The sequence below is a fragment of the Gossypium raimondii genome, chromosome 4 (genome assembly GCF_025698545.1).
Source record: "Gossypium raimondii isolate GPD5lz chromosome 4, ASM2569854v1, whole genome shotgun sequence".
Classification (NCBI taxonomy): Eukaryota; Viridiplantae; Streptophyta; class Magnoliopsida; order Malvales; family Malvaceae; genus Gossypium; species Gossypium raimondii.
The window spans coordinates 3,642,486-3,656,812 of record NC_068568.1 but is presented as its reverse complement, the minus strand read 5'-3'; the positions used below and the strand labels follow the sequence as shown (position 1 = coordinate 3,656,812).

The 14,327-nt window shown below is 36.5% G+C and overlaps 1 protein-coding gene across 1 annotated transcript; it reads right to left on the bottom strand.

Annotated features, from left to right (window-relative positions):
- Nucleotides 1-12,384: 12,384 nt before the first annotated feature.
- Nucleotides 12,385-13,290, bottom strand: LOC105779126 (uncharacterized). Its single transcript, XM_012602874.1, has one exon. It carries the CDS (start codon nt 13,288-13,290, stop codon nt 12,385-12,387), a length of 906 nt encoding a protein of 301 aa, XP_012458328.1.
- Nucleotides 13,291-14,327: the final 1,037 nt, after the last annotated feature.

Genomic DNA, 14,327 nt, shown 5'->3' with positions numbered 1-14,327 from the left:
GGACTGACCCGTTATGAGTATGTTTCTTGGATTATTATGTAGTTGTCACAACATTACTCATAATGATTAATATTTATATGATCCTCAGACTTGAGATCATCATAATCCCAACATCGTGAGTTGTATATTTTGATACAGTCAAACGTGCACCGTAACTGGTTGTTCTATAAAGACTGATGTTGGATATACCACAATCTATGTAGAGGGATATGGTTGGTCGATATAGGATAAGTCCCTCCTACATAATGGGAGTAATATCTTAGGCCACTTGATTAAGTGAGACTAGAAATGCATGGCCATGCTCAAATAAGTTGATATTAGATGTCATACTTATTTGTATATCGTAGTCTGCTTAAGATATCAAGGAACATGGAATGGACAATGCAAGTGTGACTATTCCATGACTTGTGTCCAATCCAGAGATAAATGACTTAAGGATTATTGTATAAAAGGTTAATCATAAAAAGGTTATGTCGAATCATGATCTCTTGTGACTTAGGTAGCAATGATGCATTGCTAGATGCCACTCATTGTTCGTAGCATTAGAATCGTTCTAGTGTTACTACTAACGTTAAAAGAACCTACAGGGTCACACCCTATAGTTGAAATGAACGGAATAAACCATAGTTGGTATTGTTTTTGGGGTCGCTTGAATTAAATTAATTATAGAATTAATTTAATTCGATAATCAAATTTCCAACACATTATGTACAAGGTTGTTGTACGTATAGTGAGGACATGAATTTGGTTAGCATAAGAATTCAAATAAATATATGGTTTACCGAACTTATATTATAATTAATGTAATTATAATTTTTGGTTTAAAATATTATTATATTTATTTAATTCTTAAAAACCCTAAAACAAAAGGATATATATATAATCCCGTTTTTCTTTGTTTGGGTCTAGCAGTCGTCAAAGAAAAATAACTCTCAAAATTGTTTTGGAGATTCCTTCCGTTCGTAGTCAACTGGGTGGATTACGTAGAGGCCGGGATCACGATAGATTGCAGTTTGGTTCGACAGCAGATCAGACTACTCGTTGTTGAGGTGTTGCTGTCTACTCTGAATAAACATTAGGTAATTTCGCAACCTCTTTCACCCCGATTCGTTCCTCACACATGGATCCCTGGTTAGGATCGCCGGATCATTATTTTTCGTTGCGCCATAGGGGTGCCAGCGATTCAACACATTGTATTCTCGAGGTTAATTTGCTTGGAACTCATTTGCACATGGAAGGTAGGTGGGGGCGAATATAACCTTAAAGATAGTGGCTTGATACACGCCTTGAAGCCTGTCCTATTTCTTCTTTTTCTGTTCGAGTTTTGATCGTGTGTTCGAGATTTTCCTTACCGGAGTTTTGAACTAACAATGCCGATTTCAACATACATTGTATCACCGGAAGACACTATTGTTACATTTTCAACATCCATTTCATCCAATACTAGAGGCTCCAACAGACGCCAAAACCAAAATGAGGGTCAAGTCTGTTAAAATTATGCTAAGTCATTTATTTTCTTTATATAAAGGGTCAATTGTACTTGGTTTTTGCATGAGAAAGTATTTTGCCGGGGCTCATTGCTCTTGCTTTACTTCCTTGTCTTTTAATCTTATTGGTATCCAAGCCAGGTTTGAGAAAAAAGTGAGTCTCTTAATCATTTTATTTTGCTGCAACAACTAATGATGGCCTCTGAAACTTTTGTTCATCCTGCTCCATTGGAGCATGTTGATGGAAAATTTCTTTTGGACTGTTGCTAGTAATAGTGTGCGAGAGCCAGCATTTGGTACGTTCAAAGCACAATGAGCAGAGTTTGAAGCAAGGATCTAAGGCAAAGAAACACTTTAGATGAATTTTATTCCATGACTTGATCCTTACAATAGACCAAGTAGAGAGGGAGTTTTACCCAGCATGCCTGTGTATAATAAAATTAATTTAACCAACTAAATAACACTAAAAATAGAAAAACCCATACATACTCTTAGATGAACAAATTTCTTCTCTTCCCCAACAAAATCTTCAGTATCTAAAACCCATACATGCTTGGCTTCTCTCACTTGAATTTAATATTTTCATGTTTGATTCAGCAATTGTAAAACTATTTAAAAATACATTTTACTTAATTATCTTCGTTTACTCTTATTATTATTATTATTTGTTATACAAGTATTGAAGTTAGACCTATTCATGGAGTCGAAACCACATTTTTCGAAACAAAAGGGGGTCGACTTTTAAAATAAAATAAAAAACACAGGAGTCGTCACCAACATTTTTTGAGGTGTGATCGGATCACCTTGCAATTTAATCATTTTAATAAAACGTTTTGATTTTACTAAAACAATGATTTTGGTCTACGAAATTCGAGAAAAATAGATTCAGGAGTCGGTTACGTGCGAGGAAGGATTAGTACCCTCGTCACGCCCAAAATTGGTACCTAATTGATTAGTTAATGTCTTAATGTCGAAAGTTGAAAATTTTGAAGAGATTTAAAATACGATCCTTTTGTTAAAATTACCTAGAAGAATTTAAAAAGGGCGCATTTCACGTCAATCGAGAATAATAATTATACCCCGTAAGTTAGGATATAATCTTAAATCTCGAAACGAGAATAAGCACCAAAAAATTTTATTTACTTTGAAATTTTTGATTGTCTCGGTTTTAGAAAAGAAATCGTATTCCGTAAGTTGGAAAATGATGTTTTTTAATTCCCGAGATAATTTTGAAAATGTGTTTTTGAAAATTGGTTCGCATATTAGGATTTATCAAAAAGAAATCGAAACCATGTAAGTTAGGGAACGACCTTTCGAATTCCAAAATACGAAATATTGCTTGTTTTTAAAAGTCTTCCTTTTTGAATTTGGGTGAAAATTAATGTAATATTTAAAATAATATACGTATAAAATATTAAACTATCGAATGATTACATTACGAGTGTATTAATAAACAGTTCATAGCATATGTAACTACGATGATTACAATACATACATCACTTTAATACTAATATTAACAATTAAAGAAAAATAAAATCAATAATAATAACAATGAATAATAACAACAATAACAATAATAAAATAAACACATAACAAGGCTGTAGCGGCCTAAAAAATTTTGGGCACGGGCGCTAGTCGAAAATTTGAAAACTGAATCTCAATTTGAAAAAGGAGTCGCCACCGATCTTTTTTCTAGGTGTGATCGGACACCTTCAAAAATCTCTTTTTAGAAGAATTTTTTTTAAAAAAAAAAACTTTTCTAAAAAAGAGGCAATTTTAGGTCCACGTCAAAATCCAGAGAAAATTGGGGTTCGGGAGTCGGTTACGCGTGAGGAATGTATTAGCACCCTCGCGACGCCCAAAATTGGTATCTCGTTAAATGCGCGTTGTCTTAATTTTCAAAAATACGAGTTCAATTTAATATTTAATCGTGATTCGATTGAAACACGAGAATCTCTTGTTTTGAAAACACGAGAATTTTGAAACACAATATTTTTTTTGAAAACACGGAATTTTTTGAAACACGAGAATTTTTAAAAACCTGAAAATTTTTACAACACGAAAATTTGCAAAACATGACAATTTTTGAAACACGATAATTTTTTGAGAACACGAAATAAAACACGGAAATTCGTGAAGCACGAGAAATTTTTTTTAAACACGGAAGCTTTTGAAATACGAGAATTTTAAAAACACGAAAATTTTTTAAAACCTGAAATATTTTAAAACACGAAAATTTGCGAGACACGACAATTTTTTGAAACACGAGAAATTTTTGAGAACGCGAAAATTTTAAAACACGGAAATTTTTGAAACACGAGGATTTTTTTTAAAAGCACGGAAATTTTTGAAATACGAGAATTTTAAAAACATGAAAATTTACAAAACACGAGAATTTTTAAAAATACGAAAATTTTTGAAATAATAGATTTTCTCTTTTTTTTGATAATACGAGGATTTTTTTAAAAAAAATGAAAGTTTGTGCAACACGAGAATTTTTAATACGAGAATTCAAAAAAATACGAAAATTTACAAAACATGAAAATTTTTGAAAATACGATAATTTTTGAAAACTTGGGAATTTTTAAAACACGGGAATTTTTTGAAACACCGAAATTTTTTGGAAACACGAAAATTTTTGAAATACAAATTTTTTATTTTTATTTTTTTTAAAAACGTACTGTATTTAACATGAATCGATGATATTCACCCCAACATGGCGATGAAATCGACAAATTAGTGTCAAAACGATTCAATTTATTATTTAATCGTGATTCCATTAAAACACGAGAAATTCTTATTTCTATTTATTTCAGTTTTTTTTAAACATGAGAATTTTTGAATGTTTTCGTTTTTTTTTTTTTAAAAAAGGGCGTCCCGTATTTAACACGAGTTATTGATATCCACCCAACATAGCGATGAATTCGATGACTCGATGCTAAATCGGTTCATTGCCTTATGCATTAAAATATTATTATTATTTTTTTAAAATATGCAATCAAAATGACATAATAATATTTATAAAAACTATTTTTAAACATACTAATTTAAATTAAATAAAACACCATTTAAATACATTAAATAAAATAAAATAGATTAAAAAAATTTACCAAAAGCCCAAAGTTATGGGCTTGAAAGACAGGCCCTTTTCCTCTTTTTTTTGTTGCGAATTGGGCCTTAGTGGGCCGCCAGAGACTGGGTCGGATCTGCTGGCCCGCTGGCACTGGTCTGCTGGGCGTTGGACTTGACTGGGACTTGGGTTCAGATTGGGCCTCCTGCTTCGGCCTGCTACAGATTTTTTCTCTTCTCTTTTTCTTTTTTCTTGACAGACTTGTTAGGTTTGGGCTGCTAAAGCTATTGGGCTGCTGCTTTTATTTTTTTATTATTACCTTTTTTATTTTATTTTTCTTTCTTTTTCTCTCTTTTTCTTTCTCCTTTCTTCTTCTTCCCTTTTCTTTTTTCTTTCTTTCAAGCCCAGTAGCCGCTTCTCCTCCGTCAGTCCCACTCTTGGCCAACGCCGCCGCCAAACTCCTCCGCTTCGATGGCGCTAGTCTTGGCGTTCTCTCCTCCTCTGCTCTTCCTCTATTCATTTCTCCTCTTTGCTTCTTTTTGAATTTCTTTTCTCCTCTTTTCTCCTAATTGGCACCCCCTAAAATCGAGGACACTGTCGTGGTGCTCGTCCTCGACTCCTCTCTCGCACTTTCGGTGGTAAGCGATTCAATGGTAAATGTTTTTCCCTTCTCAAAACTTGGTTCTTGGCTGCTACTTGTTGATTTTGATTTTTTTGAGTTCTTGTTGGTCGTTTCTTGATTGGCTCCTAGATGGGACGGTGGTGGTTGTGTCGCAGTAGTGGTGGCGCAACGATGGCGATGAGTGTGGGATCGGCGACTGGGAGTGTTTCTTTGCTTGAAATTTTGCTGTTTTTTTGCTTTTTCCCGAAAAAATTGAGAGAACCCCCTTTTAATCTACCCACTTTGTCCTCTTTTTAATTGTTTTCATTCAATCAATAATGTGGCTTGCGAATTGTTCTGCCCTGGGTACATCACTCCTGCTGATGTAAATGTTCTCGACAAAGGAGGATACGCCGACGGCCCCCATTCCAATTCCTGGCCCGAAACTCTTGCGATTCTTCTTTCTCAATATTTCTGCAATTGTTTTCTTTTTTGATGTCTATCTGGCTTGAACCCCAAACCGTATCGACCCTTGTGGTGCATTGGTTTCAAAGCTCTAACCATCCCTTGTTGATATTTTCCCAAGCCTTTCCTCGCTCGAGCTCCTTTTCCCACGGTCAGCTTAATTCCCATCTTGGTATTCCTCGACAGTTTGGGAATGAGGATCTTACTCCCATCAGCAACAAATGCAGCATTGATAAATTCCAAGGAGCAGAAAGAACATTCTACAGCATCTTCGCTTATTTCGATGTAGGGTGCATCAGTAGAGATAGATGCGACAATGTCTTCCTCACCACCCACAGTAATCAAGCGGCTATCCATGATGAACTTTACTTTCTGATGGAGAGATGAAGGAACTGCCCCAGCAGAATGGATCCAAGGTCTTCCTAAGAGGCAATTGTATGAAGGCGTGATGTCCATGACTTGGAACTCGATATCATATGCACATGGCCCCACCTTTAAAGGAATTTTGATCTTTCCCATGACCTCTCGCCGTGTCCCATCAAATGCCCTTACTATAAAATGGCAAGGCCTCAGGTAGGACATATCAACCGGCATCCTGGAAAGCGTGGCCAAAGGCATAACATTAAGTGCAGATCCATTGTCGATGGGCACATTTGGCACTGTGTAGCACTTGCAATTGGTTGTGATGTGCAATGCTTGTACGGAGCCCCTACCATTTGGCGGTATTTCGTCATCACTAAAAGAGATGAAATTATCTGCATTCAGATTATTTTCCCATGAAATTATCTGCATTCAGATTATTTGCCCACCTATCAAGCTTTTCCACAAATACATTGTTCGCCACATATGCTTGATTTAACACTTTTAGCAAGGCGTTTCGATGTGGCTCCGAGTTCAATAATAGAGATAGTACTGAGATTCAGGCTGGCTGCTTGTTTAATTGTTCCACAACGCTATATTCGCTGTGCTTAATAAACTTTAAGAACTCATGTGCTTCCTCCTCATTCGCAGCCTTTTTGACTTCTTGCTCAAGTTGTGTTTCAACATCATCCTCAACCTCATACATTGGTGCTTTTCCTTTTTGGCTCGGGCCAGCAACCTTCTTCTTTGGTTCAACCGTCTTGGGAGAATAACACCTTCCGCTGCGAGTAAAATGTCCTACTCCACTGACATCTTCATTCACAACTTTTGACTTTTCACCTTCAGGCACAACGATATTGACACCATACTTCCACGGCACTGTCTTGTTGTCCTTGTAAGAGAAAGGAGCAGGTACTTTGATTATCAAACTTGGTTTAACTTCTCGGCTAACTTCTTCCTTCTTTGCCTCGTAATAAATCACCAAAGGTCTATCGACGCTATAAGGGAAATCCATCGATTGATTATCAGAGGCACATATTTCTCCTTCTTCGGCCCTCTCTACCCTATCAAGGACCTTGACCTCATTGTTATCCATCATGTCCTGAAGTAATTTCCTAAATTCCTTACAAGATTGGATGTCATGCCCTTGGAAGCCATGAAAATCACAGAAACTCTGGTCTTTTGTACTTTCTTCTTTGAGAATCTTACTAGACGGACAGAGCAAGCCATTTTTAATCATCATCTCCCATACCTTCCGCAAAGGTGTCTTTACTTCGGTAACATGACCTTTGGCTTGCCAATTGTCTTCATTTGTCACCGCATTTACTGTAACACCCCTTACCCGTATCCAACACCGGAATAGGGTATGAGGCATTACCAAAACACATACACTTGTAAACGTATTTAACCGAGTTATAAAATTTCATCAAAATTAAAACTTTCAAAATAATTAACATGTTTCTATAACTTTTCACAATATATCCTCAAAATATTATAATCATAATAATTAGGGCCTGCGAGACCCGATACATACTCATGCAATTTAATGCTTCATTTCCATTTCATTCAATTCGCAATTTCTTATGCTCATAATTTAAATCATATCACTAGCAATTTCCATTTAATTCACGTACAATTCAATGACATCAAGTTCAAAACTAATACGTATTTACCATTTAACTCAATGTTTATTGATTATACCATTCAATAACACATTTATGAAATTCTCAATTTTGCAATGAAAATATCACTATAGCTTGAATAACAACATCGTCCTGATATAAATACACTACCACTTATCCAATTACTTTAATTCTTTTGGGCCCATTTGTCACTTACCATCCTTAATCAAATTAGGGAACGGTTACGGAAAATTGAGTACTTCACTTTCACTTTGCCATAGTATAACTATGGTCTTACGTATGATCACTTATCACTTGTCCCTGATCAGATAAGTGTAGCTAGGCTACCACTTATCACTTTGCCACTTGATCAGATAAGTGTAGCACTTATCACTTTGTCACTTGATCAGATAAGTGTAGCTAAAGCCACCACTTATCACTTTGTCTCTTGATCAGATAAGTTTAGCACTTATCACTTTGTCACTTGATCAGATAAGTGTAACCACTTATCACTTTGTTTCTTGATCAGATAAGTGTAACCACTTATCACTTTGTTTCTTGATCAGATAAGTGTAGCCACTTATCACTTTGTCACTTGATCGATAAGTGTAGCTAAAACTACCACTTATCACTTTGTCACTTGATCGAAGTACTCAAATCCGCGTTCCACTTAATTTGATCATTTATTCGATTTTCACATTTTATTTTATTCTCATTTCAACAATAAATACATTTCATCATACATTGTATAATTCATGAAATTAACATTTAATCATTAACTTTCAGCCATATGAACTTACTATTTCAATATCTTCCACACTTGTTTCCTATGCACATTACACAAGATATAAACATATCATTCAACCATAGTTGCAAGCTAGTGTATTGAAACATAACTCTTTTTGGAACTAACCACATGATAAACCATTCATGACATTATTTCATGCCAAATCATATACCGAATATACCATACACACATGCTATGAAACTTTATTTTCACACATGAGCTTAAACCATGTCCAATAATGCACAAATTTAAGCATCATTTCTATTTCATCATCTATCAATTATAATCAAACATATGACCAATTATACACAAATAATTCATATATTTCTCAATTTTCCTCCTCCTCCTCTCCATTCCACATCCTTAATGTGTATAACACACTTAAACAACATTAACCATAATTTCAATATTCACTAACATATATATTCAAAGCTGTTTATCCGAGTCAGAGTCACTAAATTATTTTTATCCGGAGATACAGAGCTCCAAATTAAGATCCGTTAATTTTCCCTAAAACTAGACTCACATATCTTCATACCATAAAATTTTCAGAATTTTTGGTTCAGCCAAATAGTACAGTTTATTCTTTAAAGTTTCCCCTGTTTCGCTGTCTGACAGTTCCGACCACTCTTCACTAAAAATTAATTATCTCATTGTACAGAATTCTGATGATGTTTTAGCTTGTTTCTTCTAAAAATAGACTCATTAAGGATTCTAACCATATAAACTATAACTCATAATCATTTTTTTTACAATTTTTAATGATTTTCCAAAGTCAGAACAGGGGAACCCGAATTCATTCTGACCTTGTCTCACAAAATCTATTATATCTTATGATTTACAATTCCATTGCTCACACCGTTTCTTTTATAAGAAACTAGACTCAATAAGATTTAATTTCATATTTTATTCATCCTCTAATTCAATCTCTACAATTTTTTGTGATTTTTCAAAGTTACACTACTGCTACTGTCCAAAACTGCTTTAATGCAAAATGTTGATTTCCATTTTGCCCCAAATTTCACAGTTTATACAATTCGGTCCTTTCTCAATTAACCCCTCAATTAATCTAATTTTCTCAATTAATACTTTACTGGATATTATAAGTTGTTACACAACTATTGAAATTCAGAATTTCCACATATAACTCTATCTTCAAACTCTTTTACTATTAGGTCCCAAACATTCACTTTCTATTCAATTCTTTCAATAAAATCAGCATATGAACAATTTAAAGCTCTAATTTCATGCTAAATCATCATATACTTCCAGCACATATTCATATCAACTTTCAACTTCTTTCATAAAATCAAAAACTAATGAATTTAACAAGTGGGCCTAGTTGTAAAAGTCATAAAAATACAAAAATTTCAAGAAATAATCAAGAATGGAACTTACTTGTAATAAAAATATGAAGAACCAGCTTGAAGAAGCCCTTCCATGGTGTTTTAGCTGATGAGAATTCAGAAAAATGAAGAGAAATCTAGATAATTCCACTTGGGTCCTAACTTTATTAAGCAAATTTTGCAATATTCCAATTTTGCCCTTAATTCTCCTTACTTTCTTGCTGATTTCATGCCTTTGCCGTCCAGCCCAAATAGACCTTGGGTCTTTTTTCCTTTTAAGCCCTCTTCCTTTTATCATTTAAGCTATTTAATCATTTCCCAAATTTTGCATTTGTTACAATTTAGTCCTTTTGTTCAATTAATTATTGGAACTTTAAAATTTCTTAACGAAACTTTAATACTAACTTTTAACACTCCATAAATATTTATAAAAATGTTTATGGCTCGGTTTAAAATCCCGAGGTATTGATACCTCATTTCGATTCTAATTATTTTAATATTTATTTCTAGTGCACTATTCACTATTTCAAAAATTTTTCTAACTTCACATTTAACTTATACTTACTAAATTAATAATATTTTCTACCCATTTTTTGAATTTAGTGATCTCAAATCACTGTTCCGACACCTCTGAAAATTCAGGCCATTATATTTTTTTTCTCGTCGGATTTGTGGTCCCGAAACCACTGTTCCGGCTAGGCCTAAAATCGGGCTATTACATTTACATTCCCGCCAGTATGGTTAGGAAGAGGATTTCCCGTCACATTGCTAACACCATCGAATCGCAGAATGCCGGCATCAATAAGACCTTGAACCCTTCTTTTAAAAGCAAGGCAGTTTTCTGTAGAGTGTCCCTGATTCCTAGCGTGATACATGCAATTAGCGTTAGGATCATACCTCTTCGGGTATGGAGGCTTCAGGGGTGCCATGTAATGTGGGGATATTAATTGTTTTTCCAACAGCTTCGGGTATAATTCTCTATATGATACAGGAATTGGAATAAACTGAGGTCTTTCAGGATTGGGTCTTGCTGGTCTTTGTTCATTTTTGGGTTGGCTTTGTGTAGGCATGGTATTTGGTGGGAACATGGTGAATGGTCTTTGGTTGTTTATGGCATACACGGGGTAAGACGGAGGTGCTTGGTAGTAAGAACCTTGAGGAGGAAAGTAAAAGTTTGAAGGTGGGCGATAATGAGGTTGTGATTGGGCGGGATACGAATTGGGGGCATAGTGACTCTCGGTTCCAACCATATGGGCCTATGCCTCCTTTTTCTTTACGGGTACTGCCCTCTTCAAACCCTCAGGGCCCTTCATTCTCCCGCTTTTGACGGCATTTTCAATAAGCTCCCCAGATATTACAATATCTGAAAAGTCCTTTGTGGTACTTCCTAGCAACTTATCGTAAAATGGCACTTTTAGAGTGTTGATGAAGAGGACCGTTATCTTCGTCTTGGTTAATGGGGGTTCCACCTGAGCCGAGATGTCTCTCCATCTTTGTGCATATTGTCTAAAAGTCTCTGTCGGCTTCTTTTCCATTATTTGTAAAGTTAATTGATCAGGCACCATATCCGATACATGCCTATATTGCTCACAAAATGCTGACGCCAAATCCTTCCATGATCAGATTCTCTCTCTACTGAGCTGATTATACCATCGAAGAGCCGAGCCAGCCAAACTATCTCGAAAGCAGTATACTAACAATTTATCATCATTTACATAACCAGTCATCTTTCGGTAAAACATGATTAGATGCGCCTTTGGACATCTTGTTCCGTCATACTTCTCAAAATCAGGTGCCTTAAATTTTAGGGGTAGGACCAGATCAGGTACCAAACTGAGTTCTTTGGCACTCAGAGCAGAGAAAACTTCGGCACCCTCTACCACCTTGACCCTCTCTTCCAGAATCCTATACTTATCCTGAGCGTTATTGTCATCAATTCTCGGCCTTGCTACTTCTACAGGATCATCTAGGTCTGGACCAATTGGATCTGAAGGATTAGCCTCAGGGTTCGATACAAATATTCCTTGTCCTAAATGAGCAGATGGAGCAGGATGTTGTTCCAGGCCTGTAGGTTCTCTTTGGGGGTATCCTCTTTGCATTGTGTGGACATGAGGTGGAGTAAATCCCGGGGGATAAAGTGGATCTTGATTAGCTCGTGACTGAGGGGGTTCTACGATATCAGGGCTCTGTACAGGTCCCTTTCCTTTGACCAAGGCCGTCATCATTTCCATCATTTTGGCCATTTGATCCCTTTGCTCGAGTGATTCCTCTCGAGATCTCACCATCAAATCTCTCGCCTCTTGCTGCGACTTGGCCAGTTGCTCCTGCAACTCTCTTTGGGTTCTTTCCATCCTTTCCATCCTTTCATTGAGTTCGGCATCCATAGCTCTGGCTCTCAAGCGCGTCCTATAAGAGTGACGTGATTCCAGACTCGTAGTGTAGTAACTGTGGATTAGATGGTTTTAACATTAGCGAATGATTTGGGTGATATGAGCATGCAATGAATAAATGAATGAGTAACTAATGAATGTTAATCATGTGTAAATATGCAAAAATAGGTGTTGATTCCAAAATGGCCCCATACTTGGGCGTTTCATTTATCAAAAGAGTCCGTTACAAAAAGTTTTGCCATATTAGTTTTAACAGTTACACAAACTTCTTAGCCACATCGCCTTGTTTCTTTATACGTTCCAGGAACTCCGATATGCTTGATCTTTGGCTAGGAGGGTATTGACAACTGAGAACTTCCGCTTCACCTGATAATTGTACTACATGCGCAGCCGCCTTACGAATTTCATTAATCAAACTGTCGAGATGCATATCCTTTTCTTGGAGGGCTCTTTCATAGGTGCGAATGTCTCTGTCATGCTGACTATTTTTCTCTTCTAAAGCTCTCAATAGGTCATCCAAATGTTGCTGATGAGCTTGCAGTGTACTTTCTAGACTTTGGATTTTCCCTTTTAGCTCTTGATGCTCAGACTGACTAGCCGTTAGTTCTGTAGTCACAGTTTTGTATTCAACTTTCTTCTTCCTCAACTCTATCATAGCACGTGCAGCTCTTTCCTCTTCTTTCTTCGCTTTGGCTTTCCAGAATTCCATCCCACCTTTGATATTACTTAGTTCCTCCTTCCATTCTGCTGATGCTTTGCCCAATCCACTATTTCTTATAGTGCCTCTTAATTTCTTATTTTCCAAATGAAGGTCCCTTAAATCCTTTCTCGTAACTTCAACTTCTTTTTGGACTTTTTCGGTTCTGGATTTTTCAATTTTAACATCAATCTTCAGCTGGTAGTTCTCCTCCTGGAGAAAACTAATATCTCGCAACATTTTGGCTTTTTCACGTTCAAATTCATGTCTTGCAATTTCTAGCTCGGATGGGATTTCTTCTGAGAACGGATTCCGGCAAGCTTCATGAATCGGTGGGGTTATTTGACTCTTCACTCGTCGTTGCCTCCATATATCATAGTCTACAGTGATAGTATCAGCGTTGAGAGCCAATTCTATTAGGTAGATTTGCCTCCAAGAATTCGTAGTATCTCGAACCTTTCTCATGTAACCTCACTCATAAAGGCAAACTCCGATTGTGCCAATCCATCGGTAATTGGTACAAACTGTCGCGAAGCAAATTATCTTTGAACCAACAATGGAGCATATCCAACTCCTCCACATAATCCTAGTAAAGGCACCCAGTCTTGGTTTCCACACTTGTATAACAAGACAGAGGGACGAATCCAAGGTGCTCTCCAAGTTATATCTTCGGCACGGAGGTTCTGAAAAACCGAGACCCAGTGTTGTTCAGTGACATCCTTCGGCCAATCTTTTTCAAGGTGTGCTTCCAATGGGGCGAATGTCTTTGAAAACATGTGGAAGGGCGTGCGCTCCACCTTCTAAAAATGGCTAAAGATCCAAACATTCAGTAACTGAGCACATCCAATAAAACGTCCTTCCCTTTTTCTCCTACAAGCATTTAGAGATCTAAAAGTCTCAGCCAAGATGGTTGGGACCAGGTTGACTCTTTGCCTCAACTTTTCGAAGAAATCCATAACCGCAATTTCAATATGCCCAAGAACCTTCGAGAAGATGACCAGTCCGTAAACGGCCAAGGTAAACAAATCTACTCTTTTCAACACATCTGGATGATTCTGAACTAACTCCCGCAGAGAAAACCACGGAACACAACTGACTTCATTCTTCTTCTTTATCTGTTTTTCAGCTCATGTATCAGTCATCCCCGTCAATTTCATTAATTTTTTCTTGAAGGTCATTGGTTTAGGCTCCTTCACATATACCTTGTTGAATTGTACATTGTCAATGCGAAGCAAAACGGCATACTCTTCTATGGTCGGGGTCATGTCTTCCTGATTGAAAGTGAAACACTTATAGGCTGGGTCCCAGAATCGAACCATGGATTGGATCAACTGCTCTTTCACATCGATTGCTATCAGGTGAGCTATATCCCCATACTTTTCAGTGAAGATGCCTCTAGTATCTGAGTCCCACTGTTTACAAATCCTTGTCAGGTCTTCAAGATAATTTTGACGCACATTCGAGGTCACACGCTCGGGAAGATCAGAGGTGTATCCTTCCTT